The sequence below is a fragment of the Rhipicephalus sanguineus genome, chromosome 4 (genome assembly GCF_013339695.2).
Source record: "Rhipicephalus sanguineus isolate Rsan-2018 chromosome 4, BIME_Rsan_1.4, whole genome shotgun sequence".
In the NCBI taxonomy this organism is placed as follows: Eukaryota; Metazoa; Arthropoda; class Arachnida; order Ixodida; family Ixodidae; genus Rhipicephalus; species Rhipicephalus sanguineus.
In genome coordinates, this window is record NC_051179.1 from 82,861,225 (window position 1) to 82,888,006 (window position 26,782).

General features: G+C 45.8%; 1 protein-coding gene across 1 annotated transcript in view; it reads right to left on the reverse strand.

Moving 5' to 3' along the window:
* The window catches only part of LOC119390341 (ATP-dependent translocase ABCB1-like), a 197,112-nt gene extending 171,353 nt beyond the window's left edge, over positions 1–25,759 (reverse strand). The window contains 1 exon segment of the mRNA XM_037657941.2: positions 25,428–25,759. Within this exon segment, the coding sequence (XP_037513869.1) occupies positions 25,428–25,476 (49 nt within the window). The 5' untranslated portion in view covers positions 25,477–25,759.
* Positions 25,760–26,782: the final 1,023 nt, after the last annotated feature.

Consider the following 26,782-nt stretch of genomic DNA (forward strand, 5'->3'; position numbering starts at 1 on the left):
ATTAAGTCGATAAATGAATTCACGCCTTCCTTCCCCATCCCTTCTAGTGTGCCCAGGAGCAGGCACAGTCAAAACACAACACTTAAGTTCACAACGCGCAGTGCTCCCTCCTAACTGGTTCCTTCCTCCATGCCGGGAATTGGGCCTTCATGCACGTGCTCACAATTAAGTCGATAAATGAATTCACGCCTTCCTTTCCCCATCCCTTCTAGTGTGCCCAGGAGCAGGCGCAGTCAAAACACAACACTTAAGTTCACAACGCGCTGTGCTCCCTCCTAACTGGTTCCTTCCTCCATGCCGGGAATTGGGCCTTTATGCACGTGCTCACAATTAAGTCGATAAATGAATTCACGCCTTCCTTTCCCCATCCCTTCTAGTGTGCGCACCTGTGTGTTTAGAAAAGAAGACTGACGACTTAGAGTACTATGCACTTTACTATGGGAGAGCAATCAGTCGTCCCTGCCGTGCTACCACATGAATGAACCTCAGGCACAAAAGACTGCGTATTGTGCGCTTGTTGCGCACCTGCGTGCATAGCAGTGGAGCTTTCTATCGCAGCAACATCTGCAGGGCATCATCACATCAGCCACTTCACCTTTCTTTGGTCTTAGAAAAGAGCAGGCGGATTGAAATACCAAAAAAAAACATGTAACTTTTACTTCTTATTTTATATATTGGATATTTTTTCAATATTTTTTCGAACTTCAACATTCACCGGTGTCTTTTTTCTTAATTTCTTGTTTCGTCCTGCTGTGTTTCACTCAGCAAGTTCAAGAAAACAGACTCGTGAGCTAGCTGGTACTGCAAAGCTTAATGTTTACAGCGGTGGAACGACACAAGACTATGGAAAATACGAGAGAGAGAGAGAGATAATAAAACGAGAGAAAGGCAGGGAGGTTAACCAGAATTGTAGCATCCGGTTTGCTACCCTACACTAAGGGGAGGGGGAAAGGGAAAGAAAGATGGAAAGGACAGCGGAGAGAAGAGCAGGCGCGCGATAAAAAAAAAGATATAAACAAAAGGAAGCTGTAGATCGGCAGTACTAAAGCCTATTCAATAGGCCACTGGCACGCAAAAAGTTCAGTAAGGCCTTAAACGATTTTCGCTGTGCAGACAGTTCAGGTCGGCATTCCAGCACTGACTGTTCCGACAGGGGTCTGTCGTCAAGGCGGGCCAACACAGCAGCTAGCGACAGTCTGTGCGAGCTGTAGCGAGGGCAGCGACAAAGAACGTGTTCTATCGTTTCTTCGCTGTCACACTGGCTGCAAGTAGCACTCTCTGCCATGCCGATTCGGAAGGCAAAAGATTTGGTGAAAGCAACACCAAGCCACAGTCGACAAAGCACCGTTGCCTCGAGTCGAGAGAGTCCGGACGGAGGCCGAAGTGGAACACACCAAGTTTACAGCACACACGACTGCATAGACTGGATGGAAAAATTGGGGGACCCTTAAGCTTCGCCTTTAAGAGTTGAACGCAATAGCGAAATCCGGCCCCCTAGTGCGCACTTCAACCACTAAGTGCATACTAATTAATGTGTTTTGTTACACACACACGCGCACACACACACACACATTCAAACCTGTGCCAAAACGCGCGCTTGCCATCTCGAAGGCTATGAAGAGTCTCACAATGCCTCACAGATGGCAGCACATTATCTAGCGTTTGCTGTTTGCTTGTTGATATGATTTCCGCTAGATGGACATAGTTGTCCATTTTTAGAGCTGTTTGAAAGTTCGTGTGTGTTTTTAGCGGCGATGGCTGCACTATCCCGGCCTTTTTCGACGTAGTTTGATGGTCTCCCAAATGCGCCTACAAATCGCCGAATGGGCTCGTTTTCGTCGTGACACCTGTCGAACAAAATGCGTTAAGGAGACTCCTTCCACTACATAGCATTTATGTAGTGTTTTTTTCCGAAGTAGCTGCAAGTAACCTCGTGGCTTCGTGGTAGGACACCTGCTTGCCACGCGAACGGCCCGGGTTCGATCCTCAATGAAACCGAAATTGCTTTTCTTTACTTTATTTGCTGCTTTCTCGATTTTTCGCTCACGGTCGATTTTTCGCTCACAACCAACGGTGCCGACACCGACAACGGAATTTCTGCGACACGAGCTCTCTAACGCTATCGCGTTAAAATACGAGAAGGCCACAGTGCTCTGTGTCCTTGGGTTTTCTGTCGTCCTGCGTCGTTTCGTCGCACTAAACCTCAACGTACGCGCACAATAAGTGCCAGTTTATATCATATTAATAAGATATCATTTTTTAGAATTAAACCGTTATGCACTTGCGTTATTCGTGTTTGTTCGACCAGCAAAAAAAAAAAAAAAAGAACAAGTGGGCAGCTTGCACTACTGGCGCATGACTGAGTGATAGCGGAGCTGGTGGTAACCTAGCTTGTCATTGCTTGTCATAGCTTGGTTAGGTTTAGCTAGGTGGTGCTAGGCCTTACATGATTTTAAGTGGTTTTGTCAGGAACATGGCACCTGACTCATTGTTACGTGATTTTACGTTGTTTTGGCGGGAACATGACTAGTTAAGTGATTTTATGTGGTTTTGTTGGGAACATGTCTCGTGACGTGAGCAACTGTTACAGGGTTTATTGTGGTTTTGGCGGGAACTAGTTCTTACGTAGTTTCGCGTGGTTTCTGCGGGTACATGTCACATGACTAGTTTTTACGTGATTTCGCTTGGTCTTTGAGAGAACCTGTCACGTCACTAGATTTACGCGATTTGACGTCGTTTTGGCGGGAACATGTCACGTGACTAATTGTTACGTAATTTGCTCTTTTTCTTTCTATGCTATGTTCTACTCTCTCCCCTCCTCCTCACCCTTACTTCCCTTTCCCACCCTCTTGCTATACTGTATTATACTATAGCCCATGGATCGGCAGACTCACTCGTGAGTCGACTCACACAGACTCACTCGGACTCAGATCGAGCCGTGAGTGAGTCCGGGGCTGAGAGAGTCCGAGTGAGTAACATTTTTGTGACTTTGAGTCCGAGTGTGTCCGATCGAGAAAATGTTTAGTGAGTCTGAGTCCGAGTGAACAAACGCGAAATCTTGAGCTGTATTAGCAGAAAAAGAAGTATTGTTGTAACATACCGCGTCATTGAAGCCGACAGTGAAGTCTATGTTCTTTGTCCGCCTTCTCTCCCGAGGTAGTGAACATGCGCATATAGATATTTTCAGATGTAACCTTCTCGCTTGGGCGTCTGGTACTCACAGCCAATTAGGGACCTCAAAGGGACACTAACGAGGAATACGAAGTTGAACTGAAATGGACAGGGGCACTGAAGAACGCGTGCAGTTTTTGTTGGGCGTGAAAAGGTGACTTATTAGTGGAAATATTTGTATTTGTAAGTAAAGACCGAATATCTCTTACTCGATTTCTCTCGCCCCAGATTCGGTGCTGCAGCGATGTCGTCACGAATCTCATTGCTCTCAGCGAATTAGAAGGCGCGATGATACGTCAGCACGTGTGAAAATGACCGCTGCATAGCCGCCGCTTTCGCGATTGCCGCGATGGATGTGGTCGCAGACTTTGAATCTCGTAGCGAAGATCTCGCCAGAGAAGCTGGATTGCATTTCGGGAATGATCCCCGTGCTCTCGCGCCAGCTCTTTCTGGCAGCAACCGATGAAAAGCGAAGCCTCGTTTTCGTCGACGGCAAGCGAGGCGTCCAGTTGCCGAATACTGTTTGTGCACACACGTATTTCATTTTGTGTTTTTATTAATGGCGATTTACTTTGGGAGAACTGGCAGTGAGGAGAGGCGAGGCAGAGCACTGAGAGCAGGGCCATGCAGGGCCACTCAATCGGCCCGTGAAATGCGGCACGCATCCGAAGAGCAGGTGGGAGGGTGCCAGTGAGCAGAAATGTACCATGTGATGAAAACCATCGAAGCCCCATAGTTCTCTGCGTGTGAAATCCGACGCGGAATCACTGGGAAGCTCGCTCGTATAAACGACGTCGATCGCTGGGATCAAACTACACCTGGCTGCCGCCATTACCTCCGTGCTCATCGGCAGAAGCAAAATAAGAATGAGTGAGGAGGATACCACGATGAATAGCTCTTGACCTATCGAGGCCGGACTGCGTTTGTGATCACTACTAGAAAGTTGAAGGGACGTTAGCACATATATCCTTCAGTTAAATTTCGCTATTTTCTCTCCTGCTAACTCTCGCTTCACAGCAAGAATGTGAATGGGATCGTAATAATTTGCCGTTACATTTCTACTTCGAGTATCTTTAGCGTTATTTTGCCCGAGGCCCGCCACTGGATACACGGGTGTGCAGTGGTTGTGACGTGCTAAGTTGGATCACATGATGCCACCTTGCCTCACGGAACCTTGGTCAGACGACGGGAAGCCGGCGGCCCGAGGGTGTTTTTTTTCTTCGAGTCTCCCTCTTCAATCAGCCTCATTTTACAACCAGTTCGTGTGCACTGGCATATAGAAACAAGAGCTCGGAAAGCGTGGCCAATGTTTTCGGTGGCATGGTGCTCTTGTGCTGTGTTCACAATGAATGCACCACGTATGCAATGGAGCATGGTGTAATTTCATACTTACGGTTTTACCTCAAGGGTAACAAACATCACTATACATGGCTCATAAAGCTTAGAAAGGGCGATGAACCGAAGTACGGCGCACGTGTTTGCAGCAAGCACTTCTGAGAAGGCTACTTTGTCTGCCGACTAGGAGCGCCAATGTTAATTTGCTGAGAAACAGTGGGTTCACACGTGACATTTATCCCTTTCAGTGCAGACGTCCACATCTCGAAGTCTTTTAAAACGTTACTTCATATAGTCAACCCCCATCCTACGCACGCTGTTCGGGGAACATGTCGTTGGGAAAGTACCAATACAAAGAGAAAAAATGAGGAGAGGGAACGCACTTTCATAGAAAAAAAGTAGTCTGTGAATGAGTTTCTGCAGGGCTGGGCAAAGATACTTTGAAATTGTATCGCGATACGATACAAGATACTCAGGCAAAATGTATTTGAGATACAGATACAAGATACTACCACAATAATTGTATCCGATACGATACTTGCCAATTGTATCTTAAGATACTTCAATACATTCGCAAATTTGTTATTACAGATCCATATAATGTAGCAGCAAACGCCAATGCACAAAACTGTCTGCTTGAAATTTATTAACTGTGACCAACCTTGTTTCATTTGAATGAAATGCCTGTTAGTATCTTAAAAGTTTTGTCCTTCTTGCTCAAAGTACATTAGCTCGATTCCGAAATAACTTACTGGGGTTTGTTTAAGCTGCTTAACAGGACACCTCTTTATAAACTTCGCTAACGTCGGTTCTTGCTTGTTTTTTTTTGTAATTATCACTAAGGTTGAGCGTTGGGCTAGTTGGTGCAGCATAATCCAAAGGTTTCACAGCGCATACAACGAGGACGAGCAAAGAAGAGACACACACAGCGCTGAACTTACAACTGGCTTTTTATTTTCCTGCCACGGCAATATATATGCGCATTTTTACAGGAAAAAAAAGGAAGTACAGAGCAGACGAGGTATACAAAATCAGTCAAAGGAACAGCAACCCATTATCGATATCACATGTTTTGACATAAAAATTCACTTTCCTTGCTCGACCTCTTTTCGATCACACACGTGTGCTCGCGAGAAACAAAAATAGGATATCGCGCGAAATCATAGAAGCCCAGGAAATTTTGAAACGTGGTGAAAAGTGTATCAGTGTTGCGTCGCTTGCTCTTCGAGCAAGGAAAGTGAATTTTTATGTCAAAACATGTGATATCGATAATGGGTTGCTGTTCCTTTGACTGATATTGAATACCTCGTCTGCTCTGTACTTCCTTTTTTCCTGTAAAAATGCGCATATATATTGCCGTGGCAGGAAAATAAAAAGCCAGTTGTAAGTTCAGCGCTGTGTGTGTCTCTTCTTTGCTCGTCCTCGTTGTATGCGCTGTGAAACCTTTCGATTATGGGAGTCGCTGCTCAGCTAACCGACCAGCTAGCGGGTTGCCATCTAATCACAAGAACTTCAATAAGAAGCCTTGTAACGATGGTGCAAATACCGGCGTGGACATTTACCTTGTCCGTAAGCCACCGCTACGCAATACTGGATCCACGGACCGGTGTACAGCAGCAACAAAGCTGGTAGCGACATTTATTTATGACGCATAGTGTATACGTAGAGGACATAAAACAGAAACGGCTGTTCATATTCTACGCATCTTCTAGTGTAAAACGTTCGTTATCAATGTACTCACGAACGTGCAATTTTTGAACAATTTTTCTTCAACGAAAAAACATGTGCAACCAGGAAACGTCTCAGAAGTATTGTATTATCACGTGGTATAGTGTCGAATATGAAGGCCGCAGTCAAATTGTAGAAACGAAACTCTTTACTGAGCTAACTTGCGTCAAGAAAACTAAGTAACTGAAAGTACAAGCAAAGCACGCCGCACGGTGATAGCGGCGATCACATGCGTCGGTCGTCGATAATCTGATCATCGGCGGAACGCGTCGTCTTTCATACATCAGGGATCAAAGCTTCCAGCTTTATCACTGGAGCTCGCGCAAGCTCCCGATTAAGCTAGACTACTCGCGTCCTGCGCGTAACTTTAACAGAACAATTTGAAAAAATTGCGAAGCTTCTGAAACATTGCGGCGCGGCTTGCGCTGAGTGGTGCTAACAGTTTTTTTTTTTTGCGGTTTAAACACAATCACACCAAAATAAATAAATAAATAAATAAATAAATAAATAAATAAATAAATAAATAAATAAATAAATAAATAAATAAGAGCGCATGGCAGTATAGTTGCACAAAGCGTCTCAGGACACCACCGCTATTCGCGCTATTGCCACTTACAGCTCCGATGATCTGGCGAATAGTAATAGTAAAAAAAAATCAGGGAGGCTTAAAAAAGGGGAAAAAGAAATTATAAGTAAAATAGATAGGGGGCTTTGTATCAAACATTCACAGCGGATAAGTACAGAAACCCGATGCAGGCGGGACCACTATTAGCTATGCCATTTAAAGATGAAGTATCGTCAGCTTACCTGTTAAGGTAAGACAATAGAAAATAATTGCCTATGCACAATTGCCTGAAAATACTAGTTGGGACGCTCATGAGAAAAACGGTGCATTTGGTATAAATGTTTCTCGAATCCCCCATCTAATATCTATAAGATAGCTCCTAATAATTTCCATTATTATAATGCAAACTCAATTTCACTATTTTATTAAGCGGTAAAGTAGAATGGTTTGTACTGTATAGTCAAAGCCCGCCGCGGTGGCCTATTGGTTATTGTGCTCGACTACTGACACGAAGGTCACAGGAACGAATTCTGGCAGCGGCGGACGAATTTTCGATGGAGGCAAAAATCCTTGAGGCCAGTGTATTTAGGTTGAGGTGCACGTTGAAAAACCGCAGGTGGTCGAAATTTCCGACGCGCTCCAGCACAACGTCTCTCATAATCATAACATGGTTTGGGGACGTTAAACCTCAAATATTAATATTACTGTATACTCAAGGCACGCCCAAATAACAACATATTTGTTTTCAAAATCTCCTTGGCAGAACAGTAAATTCAAGTGAAGTATAAAAGCAACAAAGCAACAAGCAAGTAGCAACAAAGCAGAGAGCTTCTTTTGGCAGCCCTTTACAAAAGAGATATTGCAGCTGTAGTGGAGCAGATGCACGACCGAGTATGCGCCTGTGAAGGAGGACGAGAAACGACCCGCGTTCTGATTGCGCGAGAGCCTGTGCCGCCTTTTGCCAGCCTTGCACTGTGTCAGCGTACGGTCCCTTTTCGTCGCGACTTCATTACACCAATAAACCTCATCACATTTGGTGGAGGTTGCTGAGATTCCCAACCAGACCTGGAGCTCCGCTCTCGCAAGTTGGCCGAGCGACCACCGGACAACATGACTGACGCAGTCACTGCCCAGCCAGCACCACCGGCTGTCCCGACCCCCTGCCCCGGCTCTACCCGTCAACGAGACCCGCCCATCTTCAGCGGAAGTGGTGAGCACGACGTCGAAGACTGGCTCTCCTTGTACGAACGCGTGAGCGCTAGCAACAAGTGGGATGACGACTCTAAGCTCGGCTACGTTATCTTTTACTTGGCTGACGTCGCTAAACTTTGGTTCACCAACCGCGAATCCGCCATCGCCGACTGGTCAGCCTTCAAGACTCTCATCACCGAAGCATTCGGCCGACCAGAGGTGCGCAAGCTCCGCGCTGACCAGCGTCTCCGCCACCGAGCACAGCAGCCTGGCGAGACATTTCCCAGTTACATTGAGGATGTGCTGGACCTCTGCAGGCGGGTTAACCCATCTATGCCGGAAGACGAGAAGATCAGACACATCCTCAAGGGTATCGAAGATGGCGCATTCCAGATGTTGCTGGCGAAAAGCCCGACCACTGTGGCAGTGCTCGTAAGCCTGTGCCAGAGCTTTGACGAATTGCGCCGTCAGCGGTCCATCGCCCGGCAAAGTCTCCCACCACCAGATTCGATCTCGGCCTTCGCAGTAGCAAACGGCAACGTTTGCCAGGGCACCCTTACAGACCAGATCAAGGACTTTATCAGAGAGGAAGTGGCCCGACAGCTCTCCCTGCTGCCTCATAGCGACGCGCCCACCGCAAGCCTGCCCCCGACACTGCAGCAGGCCATACGCACCGAAATTTGTGGGGCCCTCCCTGCAGTTCCGGGGTCTTACCCGTGCACTTCCATGCCGTCCCCCCTCTCTATAGTCAAAGCCCGCCGCGGTGGCCTATTGGTTATTGTGCTCGACTACTGACACGAAGGTCACAGGAACGAATTCTGGCAGCGGCGGACGAATTTTCGATGGAGGCAAAAATCCTTGAGGCCAGTGTATTTAGGTTGAGGTGCACGTTGAAAAACCGCAGGTGGTCGAAATTTCCGACGCGCTCCAGCACAACGTCTCTCATAATCATAACATGGTTTGGGGACGTTAAACCTCAAATATTAATATTACTGTATACTCAAGGCACGCCCAAATAACAACATATTTGTTTTCAAAATCTCCTTGGCAGAACAGTAAATTCAAGTGAAGTATAAAAGCAACAAAGCAACAAGCAAGTAGCAACAAAGCAGAGAGCTTCTTTTGGCAGCCCTTTACAAAAGAGATATTGCAGCGACAACACCTAGATAATGTCTCATATCCAAAAGAAGCGCAGATAAGAAAGCGTTTGTGCTAACAATCAAATTATGATTTCAAAAACTCTTTGAAAAAAAAAATAGCAGGAAGAAAAACATACGGTATACACTGAGATATCTTTTGCTAGGTAAAGGCTTGTTCTAATAGATCGAGCATCGGTATCGGTGGAGCTATAGTTCTTAGAACATTATCTGCATATAAGCCCATGTCATCGTATGTAAGGCAAACTTAAATCCACGAAGTCCTTCAAGTCGCTGGTGTGTGAAAGCCACGAGACGCGAATCAACTCCGTTCTTGCGTTCTTCAGATTTCGTAACGAAGCACCACGCAAGAGAATCTTCAATAACGACATGAAAGCGGAATAAGAATTTCCGTGACAGACGATGCGCTCATTTGAGTGCGCGGCGCAGGACTGTGGCTAAGAGAAAGTGTCATGGAACTGACAAAAATAAAACGAAAAAGAAATTCGAGAAAACAAGAACTACGTGGGCTGGGTGTAAACGTTCGCACGCGTGTTTTTGTCGAGACTGCGCGAGCGCTGCCACTTGACTCTGTTCCACCAATAGAGACGCGCCGACCTCGTCACCTACCCGCACTAGAGGACTCTGGCAGAAAGATAAATTTATGTCGCTGCCCTTAGTTTTATTGAGGTGGCTTAGTGGCGCCAGTACCAGCTTCAGAAGCGGAGTTCAGCCAGCGATAATTGTTTCGCACGGTGGTGTTGCGATAGCAGTATCTTGTATCTTAAGATACACGATACATTATTGAATGTATCGGAAATACAGATACAGATACTCGTTTTGCGAGACGTATCGCGATACAGATACAAGATACCTAAAGGGTATCTAAGATAGTATCTAAGATACATGTATCTTCGATACTGCCCAGCACTGAGTTTCTGGTTAAAAAAATAATAAAGAAAGCTTGCAGGAAAGCCTATAATTAGTTCTTTTTTTCTTTTCAAATCGTCAATTCGTCCCGGCGTCTGCTCACGAAAGCTCTCCGTATGCTTGGACTTGGAGGCTGACATGCCTGATGAGTTGGTAAAGGGGTTCTCGATCGCAACCCTTCAGCAACAAGACTGTGGGCCACGCCTTCTTTCCTTTCCGATTTTCACTACAGTCATTACGTGTGGAAGAACCAAGATGGTCTAAGTTGAACCGGGAGAAAACGAACACTTTAAGCTATAAGTTCAGTGGCGAAGCCAGTAGGAGGTTTGGGGTTTCATCCTCCACCGCCCTGAATTTATTACACTTTGTATGTTTATATATACGTGCACCCACACAAACAAACACACACAAGAACACAGATAAAGGCAGGTCAGACCTCCCAGAGAAATGTTTCTGGCTAAGCCTCTAGGTAGGTTCAGGGTTAAAATCTTGCCTGCTTCCACCGACCTTTTTTTTTTCTGATTGCTTTTCATCGGCTTGGATAAGAGCAAGGAATGATGCAGAGAACGAGATACATCCTAAATTCGTGGCGCTGAGACGTGCTCCTGCAAGGGCTGTAGAATAGAGTGTCAGCCTTTGCCTCCTTGAGAACCACTTCAGGACGGAAGATGCGTTGAACCAGACGAAAGCAGGCAGTGCTGTTTACGCAGACAAAGCACCGACAAATAGAGTGCCAGAAGTCACAGGCTTCCAGAAAATTGTTTCGTTTGTTGAAGAAAGGGAGCACGCTTTAACTAGTCAAACGAGCATCTATAGCCTCACGGGTGTACCAAGAAGGCGGAGGGGGTGGGGGGTGGGGTGGACATCCTCTAGTGTGGGGGCATGCCACCACTGGTTTTGAACCTGTGGGGTGGGGGTGGGGGGTCAGTTTGCACAGATACTTAAAGGTCAGTTGGTAAGGCTCTGCCTGTAAAGTCTGCCTGTACGAAAACGAGTAAGTCAGGACTGGTCAGGACACACCTAGTTTGTCATCCTGAAAAGCCTCCGTGCTCGATCCACTTTTATTGCGGAGTTCTGCTGCCTATCCAAATAGATTTATTTGCAACCTAGGCAATAAAAGGTTATGCAAAACAGAAATTAAGTTTCCATTTCATCCTCTAGCCAAATGACTGCAAGGTAACGAAAATGCCTGTAATAGTGCCGTCTAAATGTCTGCTACGAATTCTTCACCGAGCAACGCAGGCCGCAAGTTTAACATTGAGAGTCAAATTTTTTCGCCAAATGGAGACCCGCCACGGTCGCAACCGGCGAAAGGCGCCCGTTCAACGCTGGCCCTAGAGTGACCTAGAAACTGACTACGGTGACGGGGCTGACGGGGCCCGTCACCGTAGTGTAAATTGTAATAGTGACGGGGCCCGTCCTAATAGCGACATATTTATAGTGACGGGCCCCGTCATCGTAAAGCGTTGACTACGGTGGAGTGTACTAGAACAGGGGAGCGCCCGGAACGAGCTTCGAAAAGTGAAGCCCAAACAGCGTCACCCCCCTTGCGGCGCTGCGATTGGTAGTCTGCAATGGGCTGTCGTGTAAGAGTTGCGCACGCCTCCGCCGAAGTGGTGCACGGGTAGAATGGCCGCTTCCCACTCAAAAGGCCCGGGTTCGAATCGCAGCTGTAGGTAGTAGGTTCTTATTCTTAGTGTCACCTTTTATAGCTGTGTTGGTTTTTCTTTGTTTCTTAAAACTAGCTTCAGTTGCTACCTGTTGATTCAAAAAGTAACACAAAATGTAAAGTAAAATAGAAGAAATTTGACAGTGAGCGCAGTAGAGCGCAGTTATTTGCAGCGCCACCGCCCGGGATTGAACAAAAACGTAAAGTATGGCCTCCGAGATTTTCGCGAATACTGGACTCGAAACGAGATTTCCCTTTTTACGTTACTTTTTTGTAGCAACACATCGCAACAGAAGCTAGTTTTAAGAAACAAAGGAAAGCGAATACAGCTTTAAAAGGTGGCACTAAAAATAAAAACCCACTACCTACAGCTTCGATTCGAACCCGGGCCTCTTGAGTGGGAAGCTGGCATTCTGCCCCTACACCACTTTGGCGGAGCCGCACGCAAGGGACCGACAACTGATTTTTCTCGACCCAGTTTTTTACGGCGCGACAGGAAGCTTGCCGTTCGTAGCGTTTGTAGCTGCAGTGGTTTATCCTAAAAGCACGTAGTTATTTTATAAGCAGTATTTTTCTATCTGAAAGGCTCCAAACACGCATGAAGGCTTGCTCCAGCAACGCTGAGAATTGATAGCGATGCCGCTAGCCCTTGTGAAAGCTTTCGTTGTTCTGCTTTCGCAGGAGTTACTATAACTATGCTTAACCACCTTTATTTTGAGCTTGGAAACCATTTTTGAAAATAGCAAGCTCTTACAATGAGATGATGTGGCTTTATACACCTTCTCGGTATTTGTACAGCGTTGTGTGCGCCTGCGCCCAAGGTTGCCTGTGCCTGTGACATGGATGGCTTGTCCCGGCATGGGATCATTACGCCAAGCGAAGGCAGCGCCACTTTGCTGCATACAACTAACGCAGGCCTATAGGTACATTTTTATGGAGTAATACCTTTTAATATAAAGAAATGAACAATATTTCAGTACTAACAGAAAAGTCATCGAACGCATACACCAACCAATGGTCACGTGACCGCCTTCATCGGACCGTTTATGATTTTGCCGCCAGAGGCGCCAAAGGTCATTTTCACGACTTTCAATGAAGAAATAAAAATACAGATCCACCTCTCACGAGATAAACAAGGTTGGTTTGAGTCAATGCGACAGACAATCTTTCCATCAGTGCAGTCATCTCATTTCGTGTTCTGGGCAGTTGTCGGTCCCTTTAAATGACGACACATTGCAGACTACCGATCGCAGCGCCACAGGCGGAATGACCCTGTTTGGGCTTCACTTTCTGTACAACAAGAGCAACATATCAGCCTACCATTGCTGGTGTTCGTAGTGCAAATGTTAATGGTGGCATCTTTACGCAACTATGAACAACCAATTCTACACCTTTGCATCTTTTCTAGAAATATCAGTGCGTCTAACATTTCTACGCATGTTCACCGTGCGCTACATCCGTCCGCCTCCAAACGTTTCCCTGATATTAAAGAGCGACACAGCAAACTTCCTGATGCGTGCTTCGCATATGATTGATTCCCACTGTACGTGGGATCTGCCGACTTTTTTTAGGGGCGAAGCTCCTTATAGCGGCACCCGTTCGTCCCTCGTAGCGTAGTATGTAACCACTCTTACGCTTTGACCTACAAGGTGGTGCCGGTGGGAGATTTTTCCTGTGCGTTGTTGAACAATAAAAAATTCGCAGCGTTAGCTAAAAGCCGACTTCTTCTGTCTCTCATTCCCATTAGCAGCCATTCTTTACCTCCAAGGTAGTGCCTGGTGAGATTTCTCCTGTGCGTGATTAAACAATAAAAATTTTGTTCAAAACGCCGTTGATTGATGAAATAAACCAACAAAAGACGCCAGATGTTTTGTAAAAGCAAAACGAAAGAACGCCAGATGTTTCTAAAGCAAAACGAAAAGACGCCAGCTGCTTAACGAAAGACGCCAGATGTTTTCTAAGCAATGGTTTTCTAAACAATGAAAATTCACAGCGCACATGTAAAATTAAAGTACGCTGCAAGTCGTCATAACTCATCGAACCTTTAGTATAAACGCGCCCGATCTCACGTCGGTGATGATGTACTGGGCAGAATTCACGGAAGATTCACGGTTTACCGCTGAACCTCCGCAGCTTCGCCCACTCATCATCATTCACTCCGTGGATATGCTGTGATTTTTTTATTCCTTTTTTTTCAGGTTATGCGTCAACGTCAACGTTATTGCTCTGACGGAGTCGTAACGTCAACGTCAACGTTACTGCTCTGACGGAGTCGTAACTTTTCCGTTCATGTCTGCGGCGGTTAGACAGCCCTAGCGTTCGGATGATGCGTTGTTCCTATGCGACCTCGGTTCTAATCACGCTAAATAAGAAAATTTTTCCATTTTTTTCTTGTTTCAGTAGTAACGTTGACGTTGACACGTAACCTGACAAAAAAAAAAAAACCGGGAGGAATCGAACTGCGACCTCCAGCCCTAAACACTCAGTGGACAGCGCGCCAACCAACTACGCCACGAACACCACACGACGAGGGCGTCTAAAACGACAAAAATATCTACAGTAAAGGGGCCCCGTCACTTTTACGACGGTACTGCGCTGACGGGCCCCGTCACCGTAGTCACTGCTTTACGATGACGGGGCCCTTCACTATAAGTACGTCGCTATTATGACGGGCCCCGTCACTATTACAATTTACACTACGGTGACGGGCCCCGTCACTTTTACGACGGTACTGCGCTGACGGGAGCAGCGGCGAGCCGCGCGCGGCGGTGTCGGAGAGCGCGTGAGATGCCAGCTCCGGTGACCCAGCTGTGTGATATCACTGATCCTCGCGCATGCGCAGCACGGCTCATGACGCTCCACGCGTAATCGGCTCCGGCTAGGCAAGTGTAGCTAACGCTACAAAGCAAACTTTTAACGCGACAGCGTTAAAAGATAGTTTTGTAGAAGTTTCGTTGTCGGCGTCGTTGGTTGCGAGCGAAAAATCATCACCTCGTTCGTGACCGAAAAGTCGAGAGAGATGGAAATAAAATAAATAATATAAAGCTTCGGTTGGAGTGAGAATCGAACCCAGGCCATCTGCGTGCCAAGCAGACGTTTACCACAGAACAACGATGTTGCTTGAAACTGCTTCGAAAAAAAAAAAGAAGAAATTATATGAATGTCATGTAGAGGAAGGAGTCTCCTTAACGCATGTAATATTGCGTGGCCGAAGCATAGAATCGCGCCAGGCGTCAAAACATGCGAATTCGAAACGAGTAGTTGTTTTAAAGGCCCACCCATTACAAAGCGATCAGACATATTCAATCGTCATCAGCTGCAAAAGCATCAACAAAGTGAGCAGCTGCGTAGATTAGCGTGTTGCCTTACGGACGCATAGTGGGCCCTTCGCTGATTCGCAAAAGGAAGAATTATGGCTTATATAGTGGGCACTTAACATCTGTACTTCTAGGATAGTTTGAAACAGCCAATGTTACGCGCACAGTCGTTCGTTTCCTTACGGCACGGTTGAGGTATGCACCGAGAACCGAAGCCAGGCTAGCAATTGAGGAAGCGATGCGCACGGGGCCCGATTACGCTATCACGTTCTACTCTTGAAGGAGAAGCCCAAGCGTCCTCCAAGTTTTTATTTCCCTCGAAAAACTTTGTCGACCTTCCGTCGTTAAGGTAATGCCTCGGAGTTACTGTGCATGGGAATACAAGGGATCTTTATGTATGTATGTATGTATGTATGTATGTATGTATGTATGTATGTATGTATGTATGTATGTATGTATGTATGTATGTATGTATGTATGTATGTATGTATGTATGTATGTATGTATGTATGTATGTATGTATGTATGTATAACAAATCCTTGTCAGTACAGAAAACTGCACAATACAGTGGCCGCAGCAAGTAGCCATACCGCATACAGTCAGCGCAGAAAGAATGTGGACTCGTAGAGCTGCCGCATCAAGTGCAGTGTAGCATCAAGTAACTATACCATACCGGCTAGTGTCGGCTAATGTTTACTAAACGATGGCTAACGTTGACCAGTGTTACCTAAATGTCGGGTGGCGGTCGCTAATATTGGGAAAGTAGGCACAAACAGAGCAGAAACTCCTCCGCAGTCAGTTTCTGCTTCAACTTCCTTGTTGTAATTTACGAACTGCAGCATTCGCAATCAATGCCGAAATGTAAACACCGAAATCAGGTGGATGCGCTATGTGACGTCACGGTAACGATGTTTTAAGTACGAAGGTGATGTACAATGCATGTAGACGAAAAAATGGTGGGTACAGGTGTACAGCGGCATTAAGGGAGAAGTATGTGACGCGTGCATGAATAGCTTTCAGGCCCAATCTACACCTTCGCTGTGACAGAGGCAAATGCTAATTCGGGCAGATTGGCCATGAACGGGTACATACCATGTGGTCCAGGAACTAGGCAGACAAAAAGAAAAAGGTCTATGCCGGCGCAATTGGGGTGAATTATCGAGGTTGCGAAGCATTGCCATAATCCACGTTACGTTCCCCAATGCGAGTTTTCTACCCTGCGTTGTGCAATGGGGCAGAAGGATGTAGAAATGCAATGAGGAGAGAGAGAGAGAGAGCGGGGGAGAAGGGATAGGGCATATTAAAAGATGTTACAGTGACGCTTGGCACGTCTCGTTCTCAGAGTTCACAGTCACTTTTCTCAATATGTAAGCCGCATGTTTCTTTGCAAAAAGAAGCACACACTAAAAAAAAGAGGAGTCATTTGACTCTCTCTTTTTTTTTTTAGTATTGACTTGCCGCGTACATGGCTCTGTTTAAAGAAACACGCGGACTTTCTTAGGGGTCCATTGTACTCTCGTCGGAGAGTCGTGAGACCTAAAAAAGAGTTTACGTGCCTCTTTAAAGAGAGTGAGGAGTCAGGACTCACATAAAAGTCGCACATACGGTTTTTCCCCCCCTCAAAGTGCAGATAAAAATGTGCGGTTTCGACTTCTCAGTCATATTGTGGTGTTGGCATGCAAACCCTCGGAAAAAAAAAGAAAGAAAAAATGGTTGATCCCTCGGTCATAGGAATCGGTATCACACGAAAGTGAAACGTGTCATTACAAAAGTTGTTCAATGTTCATTGTACATTGATTAATGAGAGCTTGCACAATGGCTGCTGGTGTTTGGCGGCTATTGCACTGTTTTATGTGGACGCACATACGTTGATCCTAGTAGCACATTCTGACGACTCATGTCAATGACCATGAAGTAGTTAACATAAACCCGGACATAGGGTATGTTGAATCCCGCACAAAGAGGTCATCAACAAGCACATAATAAACATTGGTGCTCGATACGCACTTATTCAAAGCGTCGTCATTAGAGGAGAAAAACGGCAGAGTGTGCGCTCTCCAACAACTGGGTAGCCTACATTTCTGCTCATGCGTACACTACCACATAGCGCTTCAGGAACGCGAAAGGCAGATCTCGTAGCTTGAGCCATGAACGCGCGAAGGCGTTCTGCTGTATTGAAACAAAAATGGAGTGAAAATCGTTGAGCCAGCCTCCGCTGCGCTGAGACTAACGAAGCGCGCCCTGTCGGCGCTCGTTACTATCATGATGCAGTACTTCACTTCACCTCTCCAAGATGGCGACACCGCCATACAGAACCAAGGTCACTGTGAAAGGGAGAAGGTGTGAAAGATATAAGACACGTTTGTAGGGGCTCATGCATGAGCGTCGGTAGCGCTGTGGGCCAAGCGCTCGCCTCCAATCGTCGCGGACGTAGATGTCATGGGTTCGACTCCCAGGCCATCCACATCAACAAAACTTTTTCTTCGTCATCTGTTCGTGTGCATTTCGCCGACGTCACATCCGTGACGGAAATTATGTAAGTTCAGTCTTGGTGCACCCCGGCATAAAACACTTTCGTGCTCAAAAAAATAATCATGCGGATTTCGCTCGTAGAGCTGTAGAATTTAGTTAATTTTAACACACGCGTTCGCTTCGTTTGCGGTCGTAATACGGGAGTCGATCTTTGAAAGCACGTTTAACCGACTTGCATATCGGCGCGCAAAAAGTGCACCGACGTCACTTTTGTTTTCATGTTTCTCGATATCGCTTGGAGAGTTTGGCAAAAATGAATAGCCACGTATGGAGGCATGAGGTCATGGAAAAAAAGGAAGAAAACAAAACCTTAAGTGGGTGATCTTCTCGAGACGCTCAACAACTCGCACACTGCGTATCCATTCGTGGCTTTGCACAAATAGTTACAATTGCCATATTTAACTTTACGGTGATCCGGACTCCTAGAAATACTCTTTCGATTCGAAATATGTGCATTTAGTCTCGGTCTGCTAAGAAGTATCACCTTTTTTTATAGAATAAATCAAGTATAACGTATGTGGAACGACCCATAAATGCCACGGTATTCAATGGCACGGGCAGACACATCCAGAGCATGTGCCACACTAGAACGTGCAGACACACGTTCTAGGCAGTCGTCATCAGCCATGGATGTTTCGGGGACCCCTTGTGGAAACGTGGAAGTGGTGAGGTACCCCTTGCAGTGCGAGAAAAGGGGAGGGGGTCCATAAATTAATTAACACAGCATGCAGCGTGAAATAGGTGCCTTTTATTTCGCCCTCGCAAAGACTGGTCAAACTAAAGTGCCACGCCAGTTCGATCTCAACAGCTCGTGAATAAGTTGTGCGGCATGCAGCTACAACCTGTTTCTAGCTATGTTTGCTCTTCAAATATGCAAGCCTAGAAAAAGTATGCTCGCGTACGTCACAGAAAACGGCAACACTCTGTGTCTGTCACAGAAAACTGCTAACAAAAGCTTTACAGCCATCTCATGTAGAAGGCGAAACATAAGTCAGCTCCGCCGCTATGCAAAGCTGTTACGCGGTGAAGCGTACCAAAAATCAGAAGGGCCCGCTGTCATGAGACATAGTGTGCCCCCAAAAAACCCGTTTTTCTGTGTTTTTTTTTTTCTAGCATGGGTTTTGCGGACCCCCCAAAATGGCTTCGCGGAACCTAATTTGCGAGCGACCGCGCTAGGATGCGGTTGCCCAGTATATAAAGTAGACACGCGTACTTGGTTTTTCGGTTTCATTGTGACGTGGATTTCACCGGTCACAACTATTACACGCTTTATCGCTTGGCGCAAGCCGCGCCTGAGTGTATCGGAATATTATCTAATGTTTTCCTTTGTTGTAATCAGTTTTGCATGCACGGCGCGAGCGGTACATTAGGGAACGCACGAGAGCGCAGGCGATTGCGCTTGAGTGTACGGTGACTCGTGTATAAGCAGCCGACGCGTTTGGTCGACTGATAAGGTTCTTGCAGACCGACGGCCGTGATCGCCGCTATCTCTGTACTGTGAGTTTTTCGCTTAGCTGGGCACAGTTTCAACCAATAAAAAGCTAAATATTTGTTGATTTACATGCTGCGTTCTTCACCGTCACAACAACTTGACAACATCTTTAAGGAAATTAAAGAGAATATTGACTACCACTTGCTATTTTATAAGACAATCTGTCTGCTAGTTCGACTAAGATACAGCTAAAGCTCGTTAGTTCGGATTTCATGGGACCGGAAAAACTGTCCGAATTAACTGAATGCCGAATTATTGAAAATGTCAAGAAAACAGTAAATAAATGTCTATTAAACCAATGTACTTTCATTTTCTTGGGGAATAAGCAAGTCCAGTAATTATTTTGCATAAGAGCAGTGCAAGAACCGTAATTCTCGTCATTTGCGAATTCGTTCACAACGCGAACGCGAGTGAAGACCCCCGTGTCTTAATCCGAGACGTGCTCTGAACCCATACCTTATCACGTACCAGCAACGCGATTGTGGATGGCGACCGCGCCTTTCTGAAAGCCTGCGGCCGTTTCGGCTGTCCGTGCCACGCCGTTTTCGTTCTCCTGCGTCGCACATTTAAGGCAGTTCGTGCTCGGCGCGCTCCGAGTATCGTCCCGAATAACCGGTAATGCGGCCAAACGGGACTGAATTAACCAGAATTTGATGATATTAAACAATGCATATGCTGGCCGGGACCGGAGAACACGTCCGAATCATCCGAATTTTCCGAATTAACGAGTGTCGAATTAACAAGTTTTTACTGCGTATCCGTGAAATTTCTGCTCTGTAAGCATTTACATTCTCGTATATAACCTTCGTGCATGTGCATGTTCGTCCCTGTGTTTGTGTTTCTTGTAACGTTACTAGTAACACTATCATGCCACTGAAGAGGAGTAGCTAGCGCCACACATAGGCGACCAACATCTGCTCAAGCACACTTACATAAAGAAAAAGATATGCACTTTATACCTCGTATGCAGATACTATGCCATGATTTATTGTTTTATTAGGAGGGCAACAGCCTGCTCATTAGCTCAAGTGCATCATTCAAGACTCCTAGATATGTACATTGTAGAGTTTCCCATTGCAATTACTATAGTGCACTATTCTCTATTGGAGCTTCAAGCACAGCCGTTCAGTCAGCGTGTAAATTATGGTTAGTACACGAATTTACCTAAAAACTGTCCGTTTAAATTCGCACAGAAGGGCCTTCTCTCTCATTTGATTATACCTCTGGCTGGGGTTTTTCAGATTCAGTTTATTGATATAACTTCAATAAAATTCATGAACTACAAATAGTATGCAGATTTATAGATATAGTTTCCTCATCAGAATATCACCATTCACGCGTACTAGCTACGGATGTCAGGGTCTCAATTATCAAATACCTCGGCTGCCAAACAAAGTTGAACATAAGATATATTTTATGAACTTCGTTTTAAACAATGTATCAAGTCATTTCTTTTATATTTTGGGATAACTTATGAATAAATGTCATCAGACTAACATTTTGATGTTCATGGTATTGTATGTTTTTTTTTCTTATTTGTGCTGCACCTCCTGTATCTATTACTCCTCTTTCTGTATGAGAAAGAAATAGGCATCAACTTCAGACTTCAAATCTTGTCCGTCAAGAAAGATATAATTCCATCAAAAGTTAGCCGAATGCTGGCATATAAAGCGTATTAAACAAATCCCCAAGAATGCCCGAAGCCTCACAAACAGGGATAATAAACAAGTTCACGTACTGCAGCCATCGCATCGACAGAGTTCACATGTAGCTAAACCTTTGTTGTTGACACGAATCTCTACAGCCTCTTTTTATTGAGTTTGCGGAGTCTCTGGATGTCGTGATCGATGTTCGTGATCGATTTGGAATACTTGAAAGTAGCGACCGATGATTAAGCAGCCAAATGATCCCGCATGCGTACACGCGTTTACCGCTGTTTAATATTCTCAGCGCTCCGCTAAACTTGCAGCAAATGGAAAACGGACTCGTTGCAAGTAGGTGGTGAAATATTTCAGCGTGTACGCTGACTGGAATGTCGCCGTTGGCTCTGTTCTGCGACTTGCTTGGTTGCTTGCTTGCTCCTTATTATTGGTGCCTACCAGCTACGGAGGATTGGCCGAGAAGCCGGCTGTCAATGTTAATGTAAACACGAAAACATAAAGGCAGGGTAAGTGGAAAAGTTTACATTTTTATAAATATAATAGCGCAATTTTAGTCATACGAAAAAATAGATAGATAGATAGATAGATAGATAGATAGATAGATAGATAGATAGATAGATAGATAGATAGATAGATAGATAGATAGATAGATAGATAGATAGATAGATAGATAGATAGATAGATAGATAGATAGATAGATAGATAGATAGATAGATAGATAGATAGATAGATAGATAGATAGATAATCAGTGAAATGAATTTGTAAGAATATCAAAATAATTACTAATGCATGATTGAAGTATTGGTGGTTTCCTGAAGTAGCGAAGTAGCAACATGAGCAAACTTTGTCACTCAGGATGGTTATGATTTCAGGCTGAACATTTTGACGAATTGCCTGTCTGGTTGTCCCATTTATTGGTTGGGGCCTTTTGACCTTAGGACGATGATGATCAAATTTTATGACCCCTACCGACTATTTATTGGTTGCGCTAAGAATCATACCGAAGCAGTTAATTACGTCAAGTTGTTAAGCGGCTACGAGGAATGAAAAATCGAAAACAAAATGAACCCTCCGCAGTGACCCAGCTGGTTACGGTGCTCGGCTGCTAACCCGAGAGACGCGGGTTTGATCGCGTCTCGGTCGCATTTCGACCGAGGCGAAATACTAGAGGCCCGTGTACTGTGCGACGTCAGTGCACGTTAAGAGAACCCCAGGCGGTCGAAATTATACGGAACCCTCCATTACGGCGTCTGTCATAGTACGAGTCACTTTGGGATGTTAAAGCCAGTAAATCAATCCAAAATGAAATGAGGTATCAAAGAAAAAGTAGTATATATTCCGCTAAAGGATGGAAAGTTGGGCAAGTTGGGCAATAATAAACGTATTATACCAGGACGGAGAGCATTCAGACGAACAATGGAAAAGTATGAGAGGGGTATGAACGCAGGAGGTATAAGATATACACGACGTCAAATTCACCGAAATAAAAAAAGAAAATGAAGGCAGCTTCGCACTGGTCTGAAGGAAGTGCGGAGCCTTGCAGCCTTCTTTGTTTCTCTTCGGTTTTCTCTTTCATTTCTTCCTTTCTCTTTCTCTTATTTTCTGTCTTTTTTTTCTCTCTTATATTTATTTCTATTTACTTCAATTTTTCTTCCTACATTTGCCCTTTCTTTCTCTCCCTTTATATTTCTCGCATGCTTCCTCTTTTTTTTTTCTATTTTTATAAGTGGTTTTGCTTGCGTTACGCCAAGCGATGACAGTATACGACAGCATAAGGCAGCCTGGGCCCCTCTCCGCACTTAAAATACCAAGAAACAGGCGAGAATATGCCTGAGCCAGCCACCTCCACTGATAGCGAATCGTCAGTGGCCAGTTTATTGCTTTCTTTTTTTTTTTTTGAGGTGAGAATGGTAATTTTGCAGCTGGTCATTTAGCCATCGAAATAGCATTAGTTTATCATTCCAGGCGGAAATGACGTCTAAATAAATATGAACTCTAGTAGTGTAGAAGTTTGGGCTAGTTGTTCGGTACTTCTTAAATAACAGCGCGAAGGTTTACGTGGATGACAGAACAGATGGAGACACCCACAGGGCTGAGTTCAATAAACTAAAGAATAAAGTTCTTACTCACTCCAACTAATACACTTTTTACAATGAAAATACAAGCCCAGGCGAAAGCGCGTACACGTGGGCTTCCTGCCTTCTTTCGTTCACGAGTAACCCTGCGCTGTACGCACGCATATTTAAGGATAAAGGCTCGAACATTTTCATAACTTCAGATGAACGCAGAGAAGGCAAGGGCGAGTCGAATATGCCGTCGTGTCTTCTTCATCTTCTTCTGATTTTCTTGTTTTCATTTCCCTTTAAATGAGTAATCGAAATGGTCGATTAAGCATTTTAATGCTATTATCCATTCATAAGGATATATTTATTCAAATTGACATCATCAGCCCTAGTATAAATTGAGGTGTTTAAAATAATATTTATATCCGCCTGATTCTTGGCCAACGCCCCCCCCCCCACCCCACCCCTACCACGGTGGGTGGGTGCCCATACTCGTCATCATCATCATGTTATCTTCTTCTTAATCCACATCGACTTTATACTGTAAAGTTATAAACTCCTTTACGAGCATGCGCACACAGTCACTGCCCGTGCGACCTTTGAGTTGACGGCAGGCGCTCGTGTTGCGTTTCTCGTTTTTCTCAGTCTCTGTGTTTAGCCTTCGTTACAACGAACATCAATTCTTCGGTCTTTTCCCAGTTGTTTGCGCGGAATGTTGTGACAGAACGGGGGTAGAGTTTCTGTCTTTTCTGTCTCAACTATTAGAGCTATTGGGATTTGAACAGGCGTTGTTTACTAACGACGACAAAAGTTCAACCCTCTCATTCTTTCCGTTCAATCATTGTTGTATCCGCCGCATGCGCGACAGCGTGTCATGCACGGGATGCCGGTAAGACATTCGACAGGATTCGAATGCGGCTCTACCCGACTACATCCTTCATTCCTTTTGCGACTACGTTATTTGTGTGACGCTGTTCTTTGTATGACTACGTTCTTCGTGTGACACTGTGCATCTATAGCTCTGCGACAGGCTGCGTGCGTCGCACGTCGTTCTGACTTGTCTCCGACACGACACGATATTTCCTACATTAATTTCATACTTTCGTCTTTATCCTTCTTCTACAGCACCCATGAGTGTCAGCCGGAAGCCGTAATAGTATTTTCGTTTCCTGTGATCTACACGCACACACGCACACACGCACGCACACACACACACGCACGCACACACGCACGCACATACATACACACACACGCACACGCACATACACACACAAGGGGGACCCCCCCGCCCCTTCCCGAAAATTTTGAATTTTACATGTGGATATATATACACGCACGAGCATGCATAAAGAGTGGTTGGACAACCCTCCCCCCCCCCCTTCCGAAAAAAATTCTGGCTACGCCCCTCATAAATCTTTAATATCTCTTTGTTTTTCGGTGTCACAAGTGTGCACATTTAAACATTTCGTACTTTATTTTTTTTCGCCGTGCTGTCGTTTCTTTACATATCATCTTTACAATAAGGGGGTACGACAGCACTATCGAAACGAAACTAGCGTGTTTTACGAGAGCGTAAGAATTGAAATACATAAAAAAATTATTAAACCATATGCCCATCTGAAGGTTCGTCTACTTCACTCTTGTATGAACGAGTATGGCTCGTCATCGCGATGCGCAAGTTCCCACTTTACCGTCAATCACGGCCGAGGCCTTCCTCGAAATGTCATCACTCAAGCGGCGCACAATGAAACATTTTGTCTGTAAGCCGTATGCATGACCTAAGCGGCGGAGCACGCGGGAGCAATCGAGTCATGGTAGCGAAGTAAGTCCCCTTCATCATAACAGAAGGTATACGGCGCGCAAACACGGACACAAGCGAAGAGGACAACCTTACCGCCGGTGTTTGTGTTGCCATGTTCTCTTCTCTCATGGCCGCGTTTGCACGCTTAACCTGGTTTTACGATGAATCCTTACCAAATAGACCAGCTTTCTGTCGTTTTAAACAGGTACCTTCAAATCCGCAATTATACGCGGGCCCTTTAGAACTCTGCGACACCAAGAAATATAATACGGGTGTCACACGATACGCTGCTGATCGCGATTAAGCCGGATCAAATTTCTGATCAACTTGATAAGGCGGTACTAACCCCCGTATTCAGAAACGCTCCTCGACTTGAACTTGGCTTGCCACCGCCTTGGGCAGCGCGTTCGAAACGCGTTGAAGGCGGTGGCAAGTCAAGTTCAAGTGAAGGAGCGTTTCTGAATACGGGGGTAAGTTGGTTGTACCTGGTCTTGAGAACAGCAGCGCAAAATTTAAGAAACACGGACGAACAAACAATGATACACACAACACAGGCGCTGAACTTCAACTGAGCTTTTTATTGATGTTCAAATCGTATTTGCGCTTTTGTGTGTGTATCATTGTTTATTTGTCCGTGCTTCTTAAATTTTGCGTAGCGGTTCTCAAGTTCTCACCCATGATTGGCTCCTTTCTGTAGTTTAATTTGCGTAAAGGATCCAGTCACGATCAAGAGGTTCAATCCGGGTCAGGCCCGATCGCGATCGAAATTGACCGTGGCACACTGGTATAAGACATACCAACCGGATGACGTTGGCATTATATCTATAGACTGACCGTTTATGAAGTAGACGGGATTGGTTCCCGCTGAGCTGCGTCGGGCCATGGTATATCTTCAGACCTCCGGTTACCACTTCGACTCGCCGCTGGATCCTTACAAGGTGTATTCGCACAGAGACGTCTTCGTTCGGTGCACAGGTTTGGACAGAATCACCCTCAGGCACAAGCACACTGAGCGATATGGAAGCAAAGGGCTGCACACGTAGTAATAACGGTCAACTCCACATGACCGGCGTTTCTCGCACAACACACGCACAAACACATACAAGCAGTCGCGTCTGTATAGTGTACGACCGGCGCGCGCCGCACGCAGCCGTCACAATCGGCGAGGCCTCGACGGCGGCAGCGCTGCGCGATAAATAAGACGTCCTCTTTCCTCCCGGCGCAAAACAGCTGGCGACCCTGCTTTGCCCTACGCAGCAGCAGCCGCAGCAGCCGCAATCCGATGCGCGTGCTCCACCACGGCTGTCGCACAGTCGCGTATAATACAAGCGCCGGCCGCAGGTTCTGGCCGCCAAAAGGGTCGTTTGCTGGCTGGTCGCACCTAGAGTTAGGTAGTGGAGTTGCGCGTCTGTCTTCCAAGCGCCTCTAGCAACCATGCGTTGCGGTGAAGCTGACGCTCGTGTCGTTTTCTTTAATTTCTCGACGACGACGCTACAGCGAGCTAGATTGACACTAGTCATCCACAGTGAAGTTAATCGCAGGTCTCCGACACGCCAAACGTGTCGATCGGCGACACGGTAGGCATTGTCACCTGCGAAAAACGGAGTGCGGCTTGGCCGCATAGCTGTGGTGCTATCCAGACCTAGAGTTACTGTATATGCTACATACAGTAACTCTATCCAGACCTATACGCGCAACTCCAGGAAGAGGGGGCGGCCACCCTCTTCCTAACCATCGAAAGGGGGTGCCAAGTCTGCCCCAAACTTTTAGTGAGTCGGACCTGTCCCCTCGTTGTCTGAAGTGCAGGGTTATGGGCATGCAGGTATTTGGCGATAATGGCGGCGAGGACCCCTTGATGTTGCATTCCAGCAACTGTTTACTTCCGTACTCTACCACTGGAAAGCTGGGGAGCAAAGGCAGGCCGTTTTGAGAAGCAAGTCATCGTTTGGTTTTGAATTTTGCATCTATTGGTGATGATCTTTGCCCCCCCCCCCCCTCCCCTCGCTCTCCTCAGTGGAAAACCCTGCGTACACCTACGTTCTGAGACTATTACTTTCAGCGACTGTGTCCCTTTGCGTGACGTATAATCTGTCAGTCTGTCGCGTCATGTCACTGAAGAGACTAACTTGCGCGCAATTGCTAAGCCTGTCAATGAGCACACTGAAAGCGATACTGTGACAATACCTTCT